General features: G+C 45.7%; 2 protein-coding genes across 2 annotated transcripts; one reads left to right on the plus strand and one right to left on the minus strand.

Annotated features, from left to right (window-relative positions):
- The first annotated feature begins 1,369 nt into the window (after nt 1-1,369).
- LOC123042532 (uncharacterized) lies at nt 1,370-2,461 on the plus strand. Its single transcript, XM_044464963.1, has 3 exons — nt 1,370-1,509; nt 1,601-1,654; nt 1,798-2,461. Exon 3 carries the CDS (start codon nt 1,851-1,853, stop codon nt 2,430-2,432), a length of 582 nt encoding a protein of 193 aa, XP_044320898.1. The 5' UTR covers nt 1,370-1,509; nt 1,601-1,654; nt 1,798-1,850; the 3' UTR covers nt 2,433-2,461.
- A 2,481-nt stretch (nt 2,462-4,942) lies between these two features.
- Nucleotides 4,943-11,622, minus strand: LOC123047223 (putative protease Do-like 14). The gene is made up of 10 exons (XM_044470722.1): nt 11,117-11,622; nt 9,833-9,973; nt 9,611-9,744; nt 9,267-9,524; nt 8,404-8,534; nt 8,126-8,246; nt 5,808-5,900; nt 5,641-5,718; nt 5,457-5,539; nt 4,943-5,356 (listed from the first exon to the last, which is right to left on the minus strand). The coding sequence occupies exons 1-10, from the start codon at nt 11,367-11,369 to the stop codon at nt 5,296-5,298; spliced, it is 1,353 nt and encodes a 450-aa protein (XP_044326657.1). The 5' UTR covers nt 11,370-11,622; the 3' UTR covers nt 4,943-5,295.
- Between the last annotated feature and the right edge of the window lie 1,919 nt (nt 11,623-13,541).

Consider the following 13,541-nt stretch of genomic DNA (forward strand, 5'->3'; position numbering starts at 1 on the left):
TGAATGGTGGGCAGTATCATGTTTTTACCACTAGCTTGTGCAAGCGCGATCAGAAGCTTCACAAGAGGGCAGTCAACACTGTTGAGCCGGTAGTACCCCGTTACTTACGTTGGTCTGAGCAGCCCATCGTGTGGAGCAGAGAAGATCATCCACCCCGGGTTGATAATCCGGGTCATCTGGCTTTAGTGGTGGCACCTCAGGTGGAGGGTTATAAGTTCACCAAGGTACTCATGGATGGAGGGAGCAGCATCAACATTCTGTATTATGAAACCTTCCGTCGCATGGGATTGACAGATAAGAATCTTAAACCGTCAAACACTGTTTTTCACGGTGTGGTACTAGGTAAATCAGCATATCCGGTTGGCAAGATAGCTTTGGAGGTTGTATTTGGTGATGAGCATGATTCCAGATCAGAAACCTTGACCTTTGAGGTGGTGAAAATCCAGAGCCCGTATCACGCCCTGTTTGGACGGCCGGCCTACGCAAAATTCATGGCAAGGCCCTGTTATGTTTATTTGCAGCTCAAAATGTCGGGTCATAAGGGAACCATCACAGTGCACGGGAGTCGTAAGATCGCTTTGGACTGTGAAGAGGGGGATGCGGCCTATGCTGAATCGGTTTGCGCAGCGGAAGAGTTGAAGTTCTATAAGGATAATGTTGATCCGGCAGATATGACTACTCTGACGGCGAAGATGAGGACACTTAGGGCAGCGCGCCCCCTCGTAGTTTAGTTTTATTTAATGTTTTACTTAATGTAAAAGTGGACTCGTGGACTCTCGCCGGCTTTTGTGGCTGACATTAATGTTTAATTACCGTTTTTATTTTCCAAAAATGTTGCCGGCAATGTTTTTTTTCACGCGAGCACAAAAATGGGTCGGGCCAGCGTTGGGCGCAAGCGCCGACCCAAACGCAAAAGCGGACATGGGTGTCCGCTGGGCCGACTTAAACGGACAAAATCGCCGTCCATTTGGGTCGGCGCGTTGGAGTTGCTCTAAGAAAAAAAGTTCATCGATTGAAGAATCAAACACCATCCTAGTCCTAGGGAAAAAAACCTACCTATTAGAATCCTCCAAATTCCTTTGCAAATCCTTTGTATCAAAGTGGCCCTAAATTGAAGGATGGGCAACACCAAATCTGAATCCTACACTCCCTCCAAAACAAACGCCCACCCGCCGCCTGATGGCTTCTGGATTTTGGCACAGCTGTTTACACATGAAAAGCAAGCAGCCTTTCACCGGAGCAGTTGCTCGAAGTGGCTACCAGAAAAAAGCAGTCCTCTCTGAACCCCTGTACTCCTGTAGCTGTACAGCAAAAAAGCCTTTCTCCTCTCTGGAGACCAGTTTGACCAGGAAGACGAGAGCCCCTCCCCGCTTGTCCTTGACCAACCCGAACACAGGACGCGTGTCTCTCACAGGGAGCGGCCAAGAGTAGCAAGGCGCATCCTTGTTGCAAGAACCAAGAAGGCAGGGAGGCGGACAGAGAGCTGCTCAGCCGCGTGGGTGTTGCTTGGTAAATCTCCTTCCTTTTCTTGTGTTTTTCGAGGATCTGAGGAGCTCGTTTCCTTCCAATCTTCTCACCCTATTGCGGCTCCTTTCTTCAGAGAAATGCTCCGGCGCTAAGAAGAAAGACAAGTGCCTCAGCCCTCGATTGCTTGGTGATTTTTCTTGCACCTTCTCTTTCTCTTGTTTCTTGAAGAGATCTGCCTTGTTTCCTTTCCATCCTCACACCCAAATGCGTCTCCTTTGCTTTAAGAAGAAAGACTAGTACGTACTGAGGGGAAAAAGCTCCTTTCTGCAGAGATTTCTCCTTCTTTCCCGAATCCCGACGTTTCCTGCGCCGAAAGAGCGAGGATGGCCAGCGACGAGGAGACCAGCCGCGTGGTTCGCGCACTCGTGGAGAAGCACCTCGAGTCCGTGGTGAGCCTGAGGGCCTTCAAGGAGCCCTCCGAACCACAGCTGGGAGACGAGGGGAACCAGGACAGCGGCGAGGAGCTCATGGGAGAGGAGGGGGAGGAGGAGGAGAGCAGCGCCCCCCAAAAAGAGGCCCTGACGCCGGTGTGCTATGGCACCGGAAGCATCATCCACTCCTGCGACCGATTCGCCCTGGTGTTCTCCGTCGCCCACACCTTCGCCCCGTTCCGTTCGAGGCAACCTGGGGCGCTGGTCGACGAGGACACCACGCTCCTCGTCGAGTTCTCGGATGGGCAGATCCGTCCCGGCCATTTTCGAGCCATAGGATGGAGCCATGACATGTCACTCATCATGGTGCTCACCAACACAAGGTACCGGCCAGTCAAATTCATCCACCACAGCTGCCCTGCCATGGGGTTCTCCGCTCATGAACGGGAGGCGCGTGTGTACACCATCTGCACCTACACTATAAGAGGACATGATTTTGTGTGTGTGTGTGTGTGTGTGTGTGTGTGTGTTTAGCTCACACCAAAACATATGTTATCATGAAAGTTTGCTCACATGTAGTGTACACCTCTAAATAATTGTGTGTTATTTATGTTTTCTTAGAACTTAAAAATATGGTTTTCAAAAATTTCAATGTTTTTATGTAGATAGTATTTGCATTATACCAGCTCATGTCAATGTTGATGCGAGAAAAAAAACGTTAGTGTATAAAGTTTCTGGTCTGTTTGCATGGGTAAACTTTCAGAGGCTAGGGATGATACTTCACTACTGAAACCAGTATGCTGCTTAGTAACGATACTTAGCCAGAGCATTTCTAGCCCTTCCCCCAGAGCTACAGTGGAAGTGCTAGGTGGGGATTATTTCCCTTGACGACTTTTTAAAGGGTATTAAAGGATTATAGGGGAACGAATATCTTATTTCAAGTTAGGCGGCACTACATATTGTTTTATATTATATCACACATTTTTTTTCATGCGTGTAAATTTAGATGGGTCGATGTCGTTTGCACTATTTATCTCCTCAAAGTGTAAGGAGTTATGGTTTAAGAAAGCATTTAAAGCGTTGGGTTCGGGTAGAGATGCCCTAAAACTATTTTGCATTGTTGCAGTAGAATAAATGATGCTTTGCTCTTATATGCCTGGAGTTTAGAGAGCAGAAATTGTTTGTTGTAACTTCTCAGGACCATCTTCGGCTTACTGGCAGTAACTAGACTGCTATAGCAAATTAGCTTGTATTCACAGCATTTACTTTTATCAGTTGCTTACACCAATCCAGCTGCTCTACTCCCCTACTAATCTTATTTGATAATATGTACTTGTAGGCACTTGCTTAACTTATGCCGCCTCTACTCCGTGGCATGCGGTTTTCTTCACTTGTTATCCGACTATTATTAACTGAAGGAGCACACAGTTTTCTTAACTTGGCGTCTGACTATTAACTGATGGAGTGTTTGTTAATTCGTAGTTCAACTTTATCGGTAGCTTATGATATCTTTCTTCATGTTATCATCGGGTTTAAGAACCAATTTGGAGTTTCTAGCTTTATTGACATCGTTTCAAGGGCAGGTTGAGCCCCAGACCGCCTACCTCCCTGGGCGTTGGAACTCGCTCAAATGCAAAACCTGAATCATGACATGACTTTGTTTTCCCATGAGGGGCATTTTCAATGTTGTTACAATATTTTTTTTCTCTGCGGTACAACGTAGAAAACAGAAGAAAAATGTTGCATCTTTTTTTTGGGGAGCTGGGAATCATCATTCCATTAACCAAGCATGATCGCTGGCAACCCAAGCCTGGGCGAAGGTAGAACATTACCGGCCATACGGGTTGGGATGCATGTTCCGTTTTTTTTTAGGCGAAACAAACCACACTGCATTTTTTAATTTCATTAGACTGAACTAGAGGCGGCATAGTTTGAGCCCAGGCAAGAAAGATAAGAGAAAAGAAAAGGAAAGAAGGTACAAAATTACATCGTCCAGCAAGCCAAATTGAAAGCCAATTCATATTTCTTGTTAACTCTAGATCTCAGGATATAAACATCCTTCTATCTGTTGAAGCATGTTCCACCTTGGACCTAGATCTGCAACTTTGTTACGAAGCCCTTGTTGGGCAATGAGAAATCTCAAAACAAGTACGTAAAATGCAGGAAATCGAAAACAAAATGCCCGTTCGGGGCAGGCTCGTGTCGGTCGCCTGGACAAGCTGCTGTGCTGCTGTACGGGGTCCGTTTCAGAATGATGTTGCTCGCATCAGACCCCATTGGCCCATTCATGTGCTCTGGTCATGGCCTGCCTGCTGGATACAAGCTTCAACTTCCGTGTGCAAAACATCGTGAGCTTGTTTCTCGCAGTCCACCACGTCCAGAGAAGGCAAATGCAAAAAAAAAAAGGAAAAAAAGGAAAATGCGCAAAGGCCTCGTCTCTCCTTGCAGCATTCGAGTTAAAACTTGTTCCGTGCCGCGGCTCGCATGCTCTTCTTCATCTGCTTGCAAAAGGAAGAACACTCTGGCACCGCCCGGCCGTTTCCAGGCTGGGCATACCTCCCCTTTGCAAATTCAAATTCACATTCGTACAAGGCGGCAAAGCTCAAGAGAAACAGTTGCACTTTCAAGTTTCCGTCCTCGGCTCACGATGTTCCCAGTTGGCCGTCGTTCAAGTTTCCGTCCAGCTGACTCCACTGACCGGGTCTCATGCCCAAGAGTCTTTCTTTGCATGTCCTCTTTCACAGAGCTGCATCTTGTGCCCAGAATATAGATATCTTCCCAGACAAATCAAAAAAGAGGTTCCGGGAGAGTCTCCATCAAAAGTATATTCTGGGTCAAAAGTATATTTGAATGACTAAATATAAGTGATATGTCATAAAAAGTTATATTGTTAGGTTCAGGTTTGAAATAATTTCCAACGACTATATTTTTGCTACGTATAACTTGCGTTTTACTAGTTAAATTTATGGCCAAGCTTTGACCCAAAATATACGGGGGCTAATAAACCCGGGCGGGGGGAGTACTACAATAGTACCATGAGTATATGACATCCCAAACCGTTGCATGCATCATGTCCGCTTCCGGGATAAGAACTTTGCTTCAGGATGATAAAGGAAGTTGATAGCGAGTCCGTGCTTGGTATTAATCCGGTGGATCAACACAGGATCTGCAACTAATTACAATGCAATCCCACACACAAAAAACATGCCAACGTCGGCGCACCCAGGGAGGCCACACCATTCCAAGAGTCCACGAGGAGTCCCCGCTCTCAACCAAGTGTACTCCCTCCCAGCCTACTCGCCCGACTCGGTCCACCCATATGCGAGGCTTGGGGTCTCAAAATATAAGACGTTTTCTTTTACACTAAACGTCTTATATTTTGAGACAGAGGGAGTACCTACCGATGCGGCGTGACATTTATTAGGCGAATTGTGTAGCTTGGCATAGGTGCAGGCCATCTGGATGACAAAGGGAAAGTCATATGATGGCTATGGTACAAACAATTTTTTAGCAGAAACATAACACTAATATATTTTTATAAAAGAAAAGAAATTTTGCCTGTTATAGTTGTCCTCCCTCAGCATCTCTGCGGCTATAGTTTTTGACACCGTGCTGCCATCTCTTTGTCGCTTTATCACAACCTAACAGAGATTGTAAACAGGAGATAATTTTGTGGCAAAGAAAGATGGTAAACGACATATGACGGTGTCCCAAAAAACGATGGACGATCAAAATTAAATACCTCAATTGTCATGTCCCCAGCCCAACCTCCAAAGGCGTCAGAATGAGTTTTCGCATCATCCAGTAACATTGCACCAAACTGATGCATGCATTTTGAAGGTATATTGATTAGAAAAAGGGCTACAGCCACACAAAATGATAACAGTAAGCTGCCGGAAACATACTTACCTCTGGGACACCAGAGAGAAGTTTGTCACCGCATTTTACAAGAACATCACCGACACATAACCCAGCAACATCAGCAGGTGATCCCTCAACAACCTAATTAGCAACTTATTTAGTCCATTTTATACAAACATGCTACTGAAGCAAGTATATAATAGGCCAGAAAATAAATAATTCAGATATTGCATTTTTGGGAACTCAAAAGTCTATAGCAAAAAATAGTGTACTGAAAAAACCAACAGGTGCACAGTAATTCAAACAGTAAATTCACTAAACAGCAAAGCAACCCTGCTAAAAATATAAGCATGCTTTTATGTGCAGGAATCCTTTATGACTAAACAAATGCCCCCGCTACCTATTGTTCTTACCATCTCCTTACGCCATGACATCAGGTCAGCTCATAAAACTCATGTTTTCCCTTCTCCGAAAGACACGTCCATTGGTGGTGAACATATGTCTACATAATCTGCACCACCACCACCACCCCGCGCGCGCGCACGGTCTCAAGTAAATTCTGGAGAAAGAAATGGCCTATAAGAAAGGCCACTAATGGGCAGACTGGCCTCCTAGGCTCTAAGCCTGAAGCGTCTGCTTCATGATTAACGTGGGACGATTGCTTTGTGCCGCCACCGCCTATGCCCCTGCCGCTGGTGCCTCATGCCCCTCCCTCCTTGCTCGCGATTAGGTTTGAGTGTTTGACACAGTGCTGCGACAGGCGTTCTGCACTAGTCAATTTTCCATGCTTGGCCAATGAACTAGCAAAGGTTAACACTACCGAATTTCTATTATTGTGCAATAATCTCTCAACTTTCACCTTGCCCGTGTCTATTTTGGTCCTGTGATCCGCGATGCTAATTCTGAGATTCACGGCAGTTATGAAGAGAAAAGAGCCACCAAACACCATAAAAGATGACAGCGTTTTTGGTGTTTGAATTGGATGCTTGGTTGAGCGCCAATGACCAGCAATGGCGTTGCTGCCATGGTCGATGTGTCTGATATGTCAGGCCTTCTATATCTGGTGGCACAGCTCACACCTATACCTAAGGTACCGTGTACAAATATGGCAGTTAGGTTGATATAAATCATCGTACAGATTTTTCATTTGGTCGACTGCAGTTACATCTAATTTGTATGAACTACCTATATTTTTGTTATATTCATTACAAATTACACATACCAGTTGTTAGTAGTTTTCATGTCGTCAAGCTTAACAGTTCATTTTTATGAGAAACAGAGTGGAAAGAAATAATTGGGCCATAAATTATTATTTTTCTTTCACAGGTCTATGTTAAAATCTTGGTCAATATCATAAATCGCTTCTAGAGCTCTTCCTACATATTCCCCCCTCATTATCTTGACTATTCGTGCAACTTCTAGACTGCATCATGCATGTCTTGGAAGGAAAAACTTAGGCAAAATTCAATATCTTCATGCTTAATTATTCATACTATTTTTGCACATCCAATATTATTCTGTTTGGGCCCGTGGCAATGCGTGAGCTACAAAATTAGTAATAATTAATGAGGAAATCCTAATTGGATTAGAAAAAAGAAGAGTTCCCGTCAAGTTTCTAAATGCTTGCTGTACCACCCCATATTTCAGCATCACCTGCAGAGCAATTTTGATTTGATATGTCATTCCGAAATATCAGACTGGCACCAAACAAACACTATCCTACCTTTCAGACAGATAAATCAGTCCAATGCAAACGATCCGTACTGACACTGCTGTCTGCCTAAAGGTGCTTGAGGAGCATTGACACACTACCTAGGGCTGGCAACAGGGCTATTCCCCAAAGGGAGTGCCTTCCATTCCAGCTTCCTACTATTCCCTCCGTTCCTAAATATAAGACCTTTTAGAGATTTCGATATGGACTACATACGGAGCAAAATGAGTGAATCTAACTCTAAAATGTGTCTATATGCATCCGTATGTAGTCCATATTGAAATCTCTAAACGGGCTTATATTTAGAAACGGAGTGAAGTTATCAGCGGCGGCTCTTGCTTTCACCACCATCCCCACCAACAATTTAGCAGGAAACATGGCCCAATTAAGAAACTAAATCGAATAACATTAGGATTAAATTTATCATATAGGAACATAATTTCTGATATTATATTATTAAGTATGTAGAGGCCAATCCTGTGCAAATCCAGTCCACTATTAAGAACTCGTCTAACATTCCGAGTTAAAGAGGACATCATGCAATGCCTATCAGTTTACTCTAAAATTGGAGGGCTCGTTTTCTTGAAAGGAATATTTTGACATACAGAAAAGCAAATAAAGCACAAAAGAATTAAAAAATAGAAGAGATACATACCTTTGAAACATATAAACCCTGGTCAACATATGGGAATTTTTGATAGATAGGCTCCAAGACTGCCAGTGGAACCATATGAAGAGAGCTGTACCTTAATCCAAGCCAGGGGCTAATTAATTTCCTGCACAATAAGAAAAACTCTTATTTCACACATGGTGAGCGGGAAAAAGGAACACACTAGAGAATAATGAGGAGTCCATTTTCCCTAATAAGAGTGGTAAGGCAAAACCTAGAACAGAAAAAGAAGCAGTAGAAGAATCACAAGTAGAATAGTTTACCCGAAGCAGTGATGTTGTTCCAGGATCCTTGATACAATTAACATGGGAAGGTATGATGTTTGATTCTTTTCGTAGAAGTTGATACCGAGAACTTGACCATTGTAATTGACAAGTGGTCCTCCAGAACCAGCCTGCCAAAAGGGGAAAAACAATGGAGAAGTGTCAGCATAGTCAAGAAAAACAAAAAAATTGCAACCCCCCCCCCCTTTTTTTGGCATATTTCCTGCACCCTTGTGCAGCTCTATATGTATATATGTTCTCTCAGGTATCCACCTCCACCTTTCCCAGGTTTCAACAACCTTTGCTAACTCTACAGATGACATTCCTTAAATTTGGCCACCCCAGCCTGCAACACAAAGCACCAACCAGGCCCAGTCGGCTTTATCCCCCCCCCCCCCCCCCCCCCCCAACACACACACACACCTCTCTGAGTCAATTTTTCTTTCTTTTTTTGCCACTGTGGCTCCTACCTGCACTTTCAGCTAATTCTAAGTGTGCCCGTTATAATAGTGGAATTGTGTGCCTTACTAGAGCATGCATGCTACTGAAACTCTATTTGTAAGTTGTAACACTGTGTATTTTAGTGTTCACCAATGTCTAACTTGTCTGACAACCAAAATGTGAGATCAAGAATAATGCACATGATTATAGTAGAATTAACCTAGTATTTGGTGTAGTTTGTAAAAAAACAGATCAATCAAGAACATCAAGGTCTTTTTGGTAGAAACTTTTTCCCCTTCTTTTTAAGTAAACAGTTCACATTGATGAATGGGCTAGATTTCACTAGACTGAGATAAAAATAATAACAGAAAAACAAAGAATGACACCAATAGCACTAAAACTCAAGACGGTGTATTTTATACCATGGAAACCTTGCAGCTTGACACCAATAGCTCCGCGCACCCAAATTTGCTTTTTTTGTTTACAACTTGACCACGTGAACACATGAGAAGACCGCCTTCATATGCACGTCCAAGTGCTAACACGGCTCCATTGTTGGTAGTGCCTTCTTCTAAGAGCGCTAAATAAGCTGCAATTTTGACGACAGCTACATTATAGTGAAAATCCACAAGAAAGATGTGGCCATCTGTTATATGCCCATCAGGTAGAAGAACCTTGACCTGAAATCAGTTGTCCAGCAAAACAATCAAGACCAACTGATAAGAGTAAATCTACATGTTTGGCAATGGATTAAGGCAGCAATTACCGTCACATCAGATATCACATTACTGTCCCCATTCAGAGATCTAACAAGTGTTGCTGAGGTTAAAATCATATTTGCACCAGTATTGTCTGTTCCATGCATCACAAATCCCGAACATACACGGATCCTCTTTCCACCTAAATTTTATTAACAACACCTTACTGGGGCTTCATCTCAAACTAAATATAGAGAAAAAAATGGCTACTAAGTAAACCTATGATATACCTGCAAAAGAAGACAGGCTGACGACTGACTTTGAGACCAACAATGCAACTTTACGAGCCTGAAGACTCTCAAGGCTGCCATCATTGGAGTCACCAAACGTATCCTCCACAGAAAGGTCACGTTCCCCAGAGAGGCCTTTAACTACAATATATGCAATTTATAGCCATGGATATTGTCAGAAAGAAAGAAACACATGTTTGATGCCCAATTAGAGTAAATAATTACTTAGAGATAACAGATTAACCGCCTAATTCTTTCTCTAATTTTCCAGATCAACTGCATACGATTGAGGACATGGGGCGGCGAACAAAAATCATGAAAATGTTTTAGTGAGAGAGCCTTTTCGACATATGAAGTGACCACACTTATAATCTGACTAGGTGCTTTATAAAGCAGTCGTCAACATGTACATGTAGAAATACAAAAGGCATACTCTGAACATACTGGCCAAGTTGGCAATAAAGTGAAGGAAACTAAATATGGCCAAACAACCATGAGCACTAAGTGATTATGACAAAACTAAGAACATTATGACTAGTAGTCATCATATGTATGATACGCATTTAATGGGAGAAAACGCCTCTTTGAAGAGTTTGAGATTGAGGCATTTTTGCCGTGTTGTGACTTGTGACTCACCTGAGCCCCCAGATCCCTGTTTTCGAGTCGAACGACTAGTCGAGGAGTCGTAACTGGAAGTCGACTCAAACACCTCGATTAGTCGATCGCACGGCACGACTCGTCAAAAGTCGCTACACCAGAACGACTCGTCGACTCGAAAACCTTGCCCTAGATCTGTCCTTTTTGTGCCTTTGAAAGCACTATGTATGTTAGTGGCCTTGACACTGGTGCTGATATGCCGGTAAGCAGCCTTCATATGAAGAACAGCTGAGCTACCTTCAACAAATTGGTGGGCGGCTTACAACAGCAACCAAGTCTCTAACGCAGCTTGTTGTATGCAAAGGCCGCGCTCTGGGGTCTATGGCAAGACTAGCTAAGGTCCTTCGAATAAGCAAATCGAAAGGCGCTCTGAACTCATACTGACGAGTCATTTGTTTTGGGCTAATTTCCTGTTCAATCAAAGAATGTAATGTACTCCGTAATTGCCACCCATCTATCTACAAAGTAATACACCCAATGAAATCTACAAACAACTACTAGAGTTAACTTCCATATCAGTATCACAGCAGATATCGGTATCTAGTGTTATTATTATTCCTTAAAAAGTGCGGAGAATACACAAATGAAGGGGAAAAAACAGATCTTTCATAGAGCAGTTGTTCTTACGTATCTCGGCAACTTTCTTCTTCTTAGCGGCGTCGACGGCAAGGATGTTCCGCATCTGCTCGGCCACCATGGCCCTGACCTGAGCCGACCCATCGTCGTCGCTGGTGGTGGCGCGGTGCTCCTGGGACGGGGCAGGAGGAGGCGGCCGAGCCTTGGCGCTCCCCCGCTTCCTCTTCCTGCCCTTCTTCCGCGGCCCCGTCTCGCAAGCCACAGGCCAGTCCTCCTCCCTGCCCTCGCCGTGGGACCGAGTCATGTCACCGCCGCAGGGGACGTCAGGAACAGCAGCGGCAGAGGCCAGGGGGGACGAGTGGGGCTTGGAGGATCGTGGGGCGGGGGTTCGACGGCGTAGCAGCAGGCGGCGGAGCGATAGAGGCCCGAGGGAAAGCGGTGGCTGGTGGACAGCGCGGCGAGGCGGGACGGTGGTGCGGCGCGGTGGTCGGATCAGGCTGCCTTCCTGGCTCGGCCGCTTCGGTTGCGTTGCGTCCGACCGAATCTGTCCGTATTCCCATTGGAACCCTTTTTTTATTTTTTGAGGGAACATTGGAACCCTTGTTATTCCCTCTTATTTTTCTTTTTTTATTGAATTGCGCAAAACTTTTTTTAAACACAGTACAGAGGAAAGAGAAATAGGCGGAGTAGAGGAATCGCGGCCGACACCCATTGAATTCGTGATGGCGTGACCACGGCTGCTTGTCTAGCGTCTTGTCGGATCAGTGAGGCTGCGGATTTCCGAATTGAGCCAAGAAAAAATTGCGAGAAAACTTTCAATCTATTCATCTTCAATCATGGCAGTACAATGAATATCATAAATAATAAAAAAAATTTGATCTATTCATCTCCAATCATGGCGGCACAACAAACACCATAAATAATAAAAATTACATCCAGATCCGTAAGCCACCTAGCGACGACTACAAGCACTGAAGCGAGCTGAAGGCGCGTCGCCGTTATCACCCCTCACTCCTCGGAGTCGGCCAAAACTTGTTATAGTAGAGAAGTCGAGAAGTCGTCGTGTTAAGACCTCATAGGACCCGTGCGCCAGAACAGCAAAGGCTGCCGATGAAGAGTTGCGTAGATCAGAAGGATCCAGTCTGGAAACATATGAACGTAGACGAAGGACGACCAGATCCGAGCAGATCCAGCAAAGAAGATCTGCCGGAGACACACCTCCACACGCCCACTGACGACACTACACGCACCATCAGGACGAGGCTAGGTGAGGAAAACCTTATTCATCTTCAAGGAGTCGATGTTGTCTCACCTTCCTAAACAGGACATAAACCCTAACAACACTCAAAGAAATAACTAAAAACAGAGCCCTCCCGTCGGCAAGGGTTGGGATCCATCGCGCCCCATGGCCCTAAGGCCACCCGAGTTGAGGTGAGCCGGTGGCAGCGTCGGCAGGAGGCGGGGGAATCCTAATTTTTCTTGGGAGGGGGACGGGAGGCGGCGGCTCGTAAGTCAAGAAGAAATTGTTGGGCTAGGCCATGTCGGAGTGGCTGGGGACTGAGAGCATCTCCAACAGCCGCGCTATAGCGCCGCGCGCAAAAAACCTTTTAGCGCGCGCGCTGCGGCTGGTTTTGCGCGCCCGCCTGCGCTGGCTTCAGCAGCCGCGCCATAATGCAGCGCGCGCGCGCCGTTCCAGCAGAGCGCAAAAATACAGCGCGCGCGACTCGCCGGGCATTTTGCATATATGGATATTTTGGACAAAAATGAACATGTAAAATTTGACACAAACAAGTTGATGAATAAAAGTTCATGCCCACAAGTTCATCAAAATCATGCCCACAAGTTCATCCAACCAAGTTCAAATGCAAACTAAAAGTTCAAGACATGAAAGACACATCAAGCTTCATCTTCATCTTCCTCTTCTTCGTCTTCGTCCTCATCTTCCGAAGACGACTCTTCCGCCTCCGAAGATGAACCTTTCTCCCTATCCTCATCACGCACCGCATCACGCACCGCATCATGTGAAGCTCCGACGGTGTTGGCAAGATCTTCAACGGCATCTTCATGGGAATGTGTGTAAGAAGCCATGGCGGCCGGAGGTGCACCCATGGCGGCCGGAGGTGCACCCATGCCTCCCATGAGAGAAGCAAAACTCATGCCTCCCATGGCGGCCATAGCGTCGGAGGGTGCTCCAAAGCCACCCATGCCTCCCATGGCGGCCGGAGGTGCACCCATGCCTCCCATGGCGGCCATAGCGTCGGAGGGTGCTCCAAAGCCACCCATGCCTCCCATGGCGGCCGGAGGTGCACCCATGCCTCCCATGCCTCCAAAGCCACCAATGCCTCCCATGGCGCCGAGGCCACCGCCTCCCATGGCGCCGAGGCCACCCATGCCTCCCATGGCGCCGAGGCCACCGCCTCCCATGGCGCCGAAGCCACCCATGCCTCCCATGGCGCCGAGGCCATCGCCACCCATT

Source organism: Triticum aestivum, chromosome 2B, assembly GCF_018294505.1.
Source record: "Triticum aestivum cultivar Chinese Spring chromosome 2B, IWGSC CS RefSeq v2.1, whole genome shotgun sequence".
NCBI classification, from domain to species: domain Eukaryota; kingdom Viridiplantae; phylum Streptophyta; class Magnoliopsida; order Poales; family Poaceae; genus Triticum; species Triticum aestivum.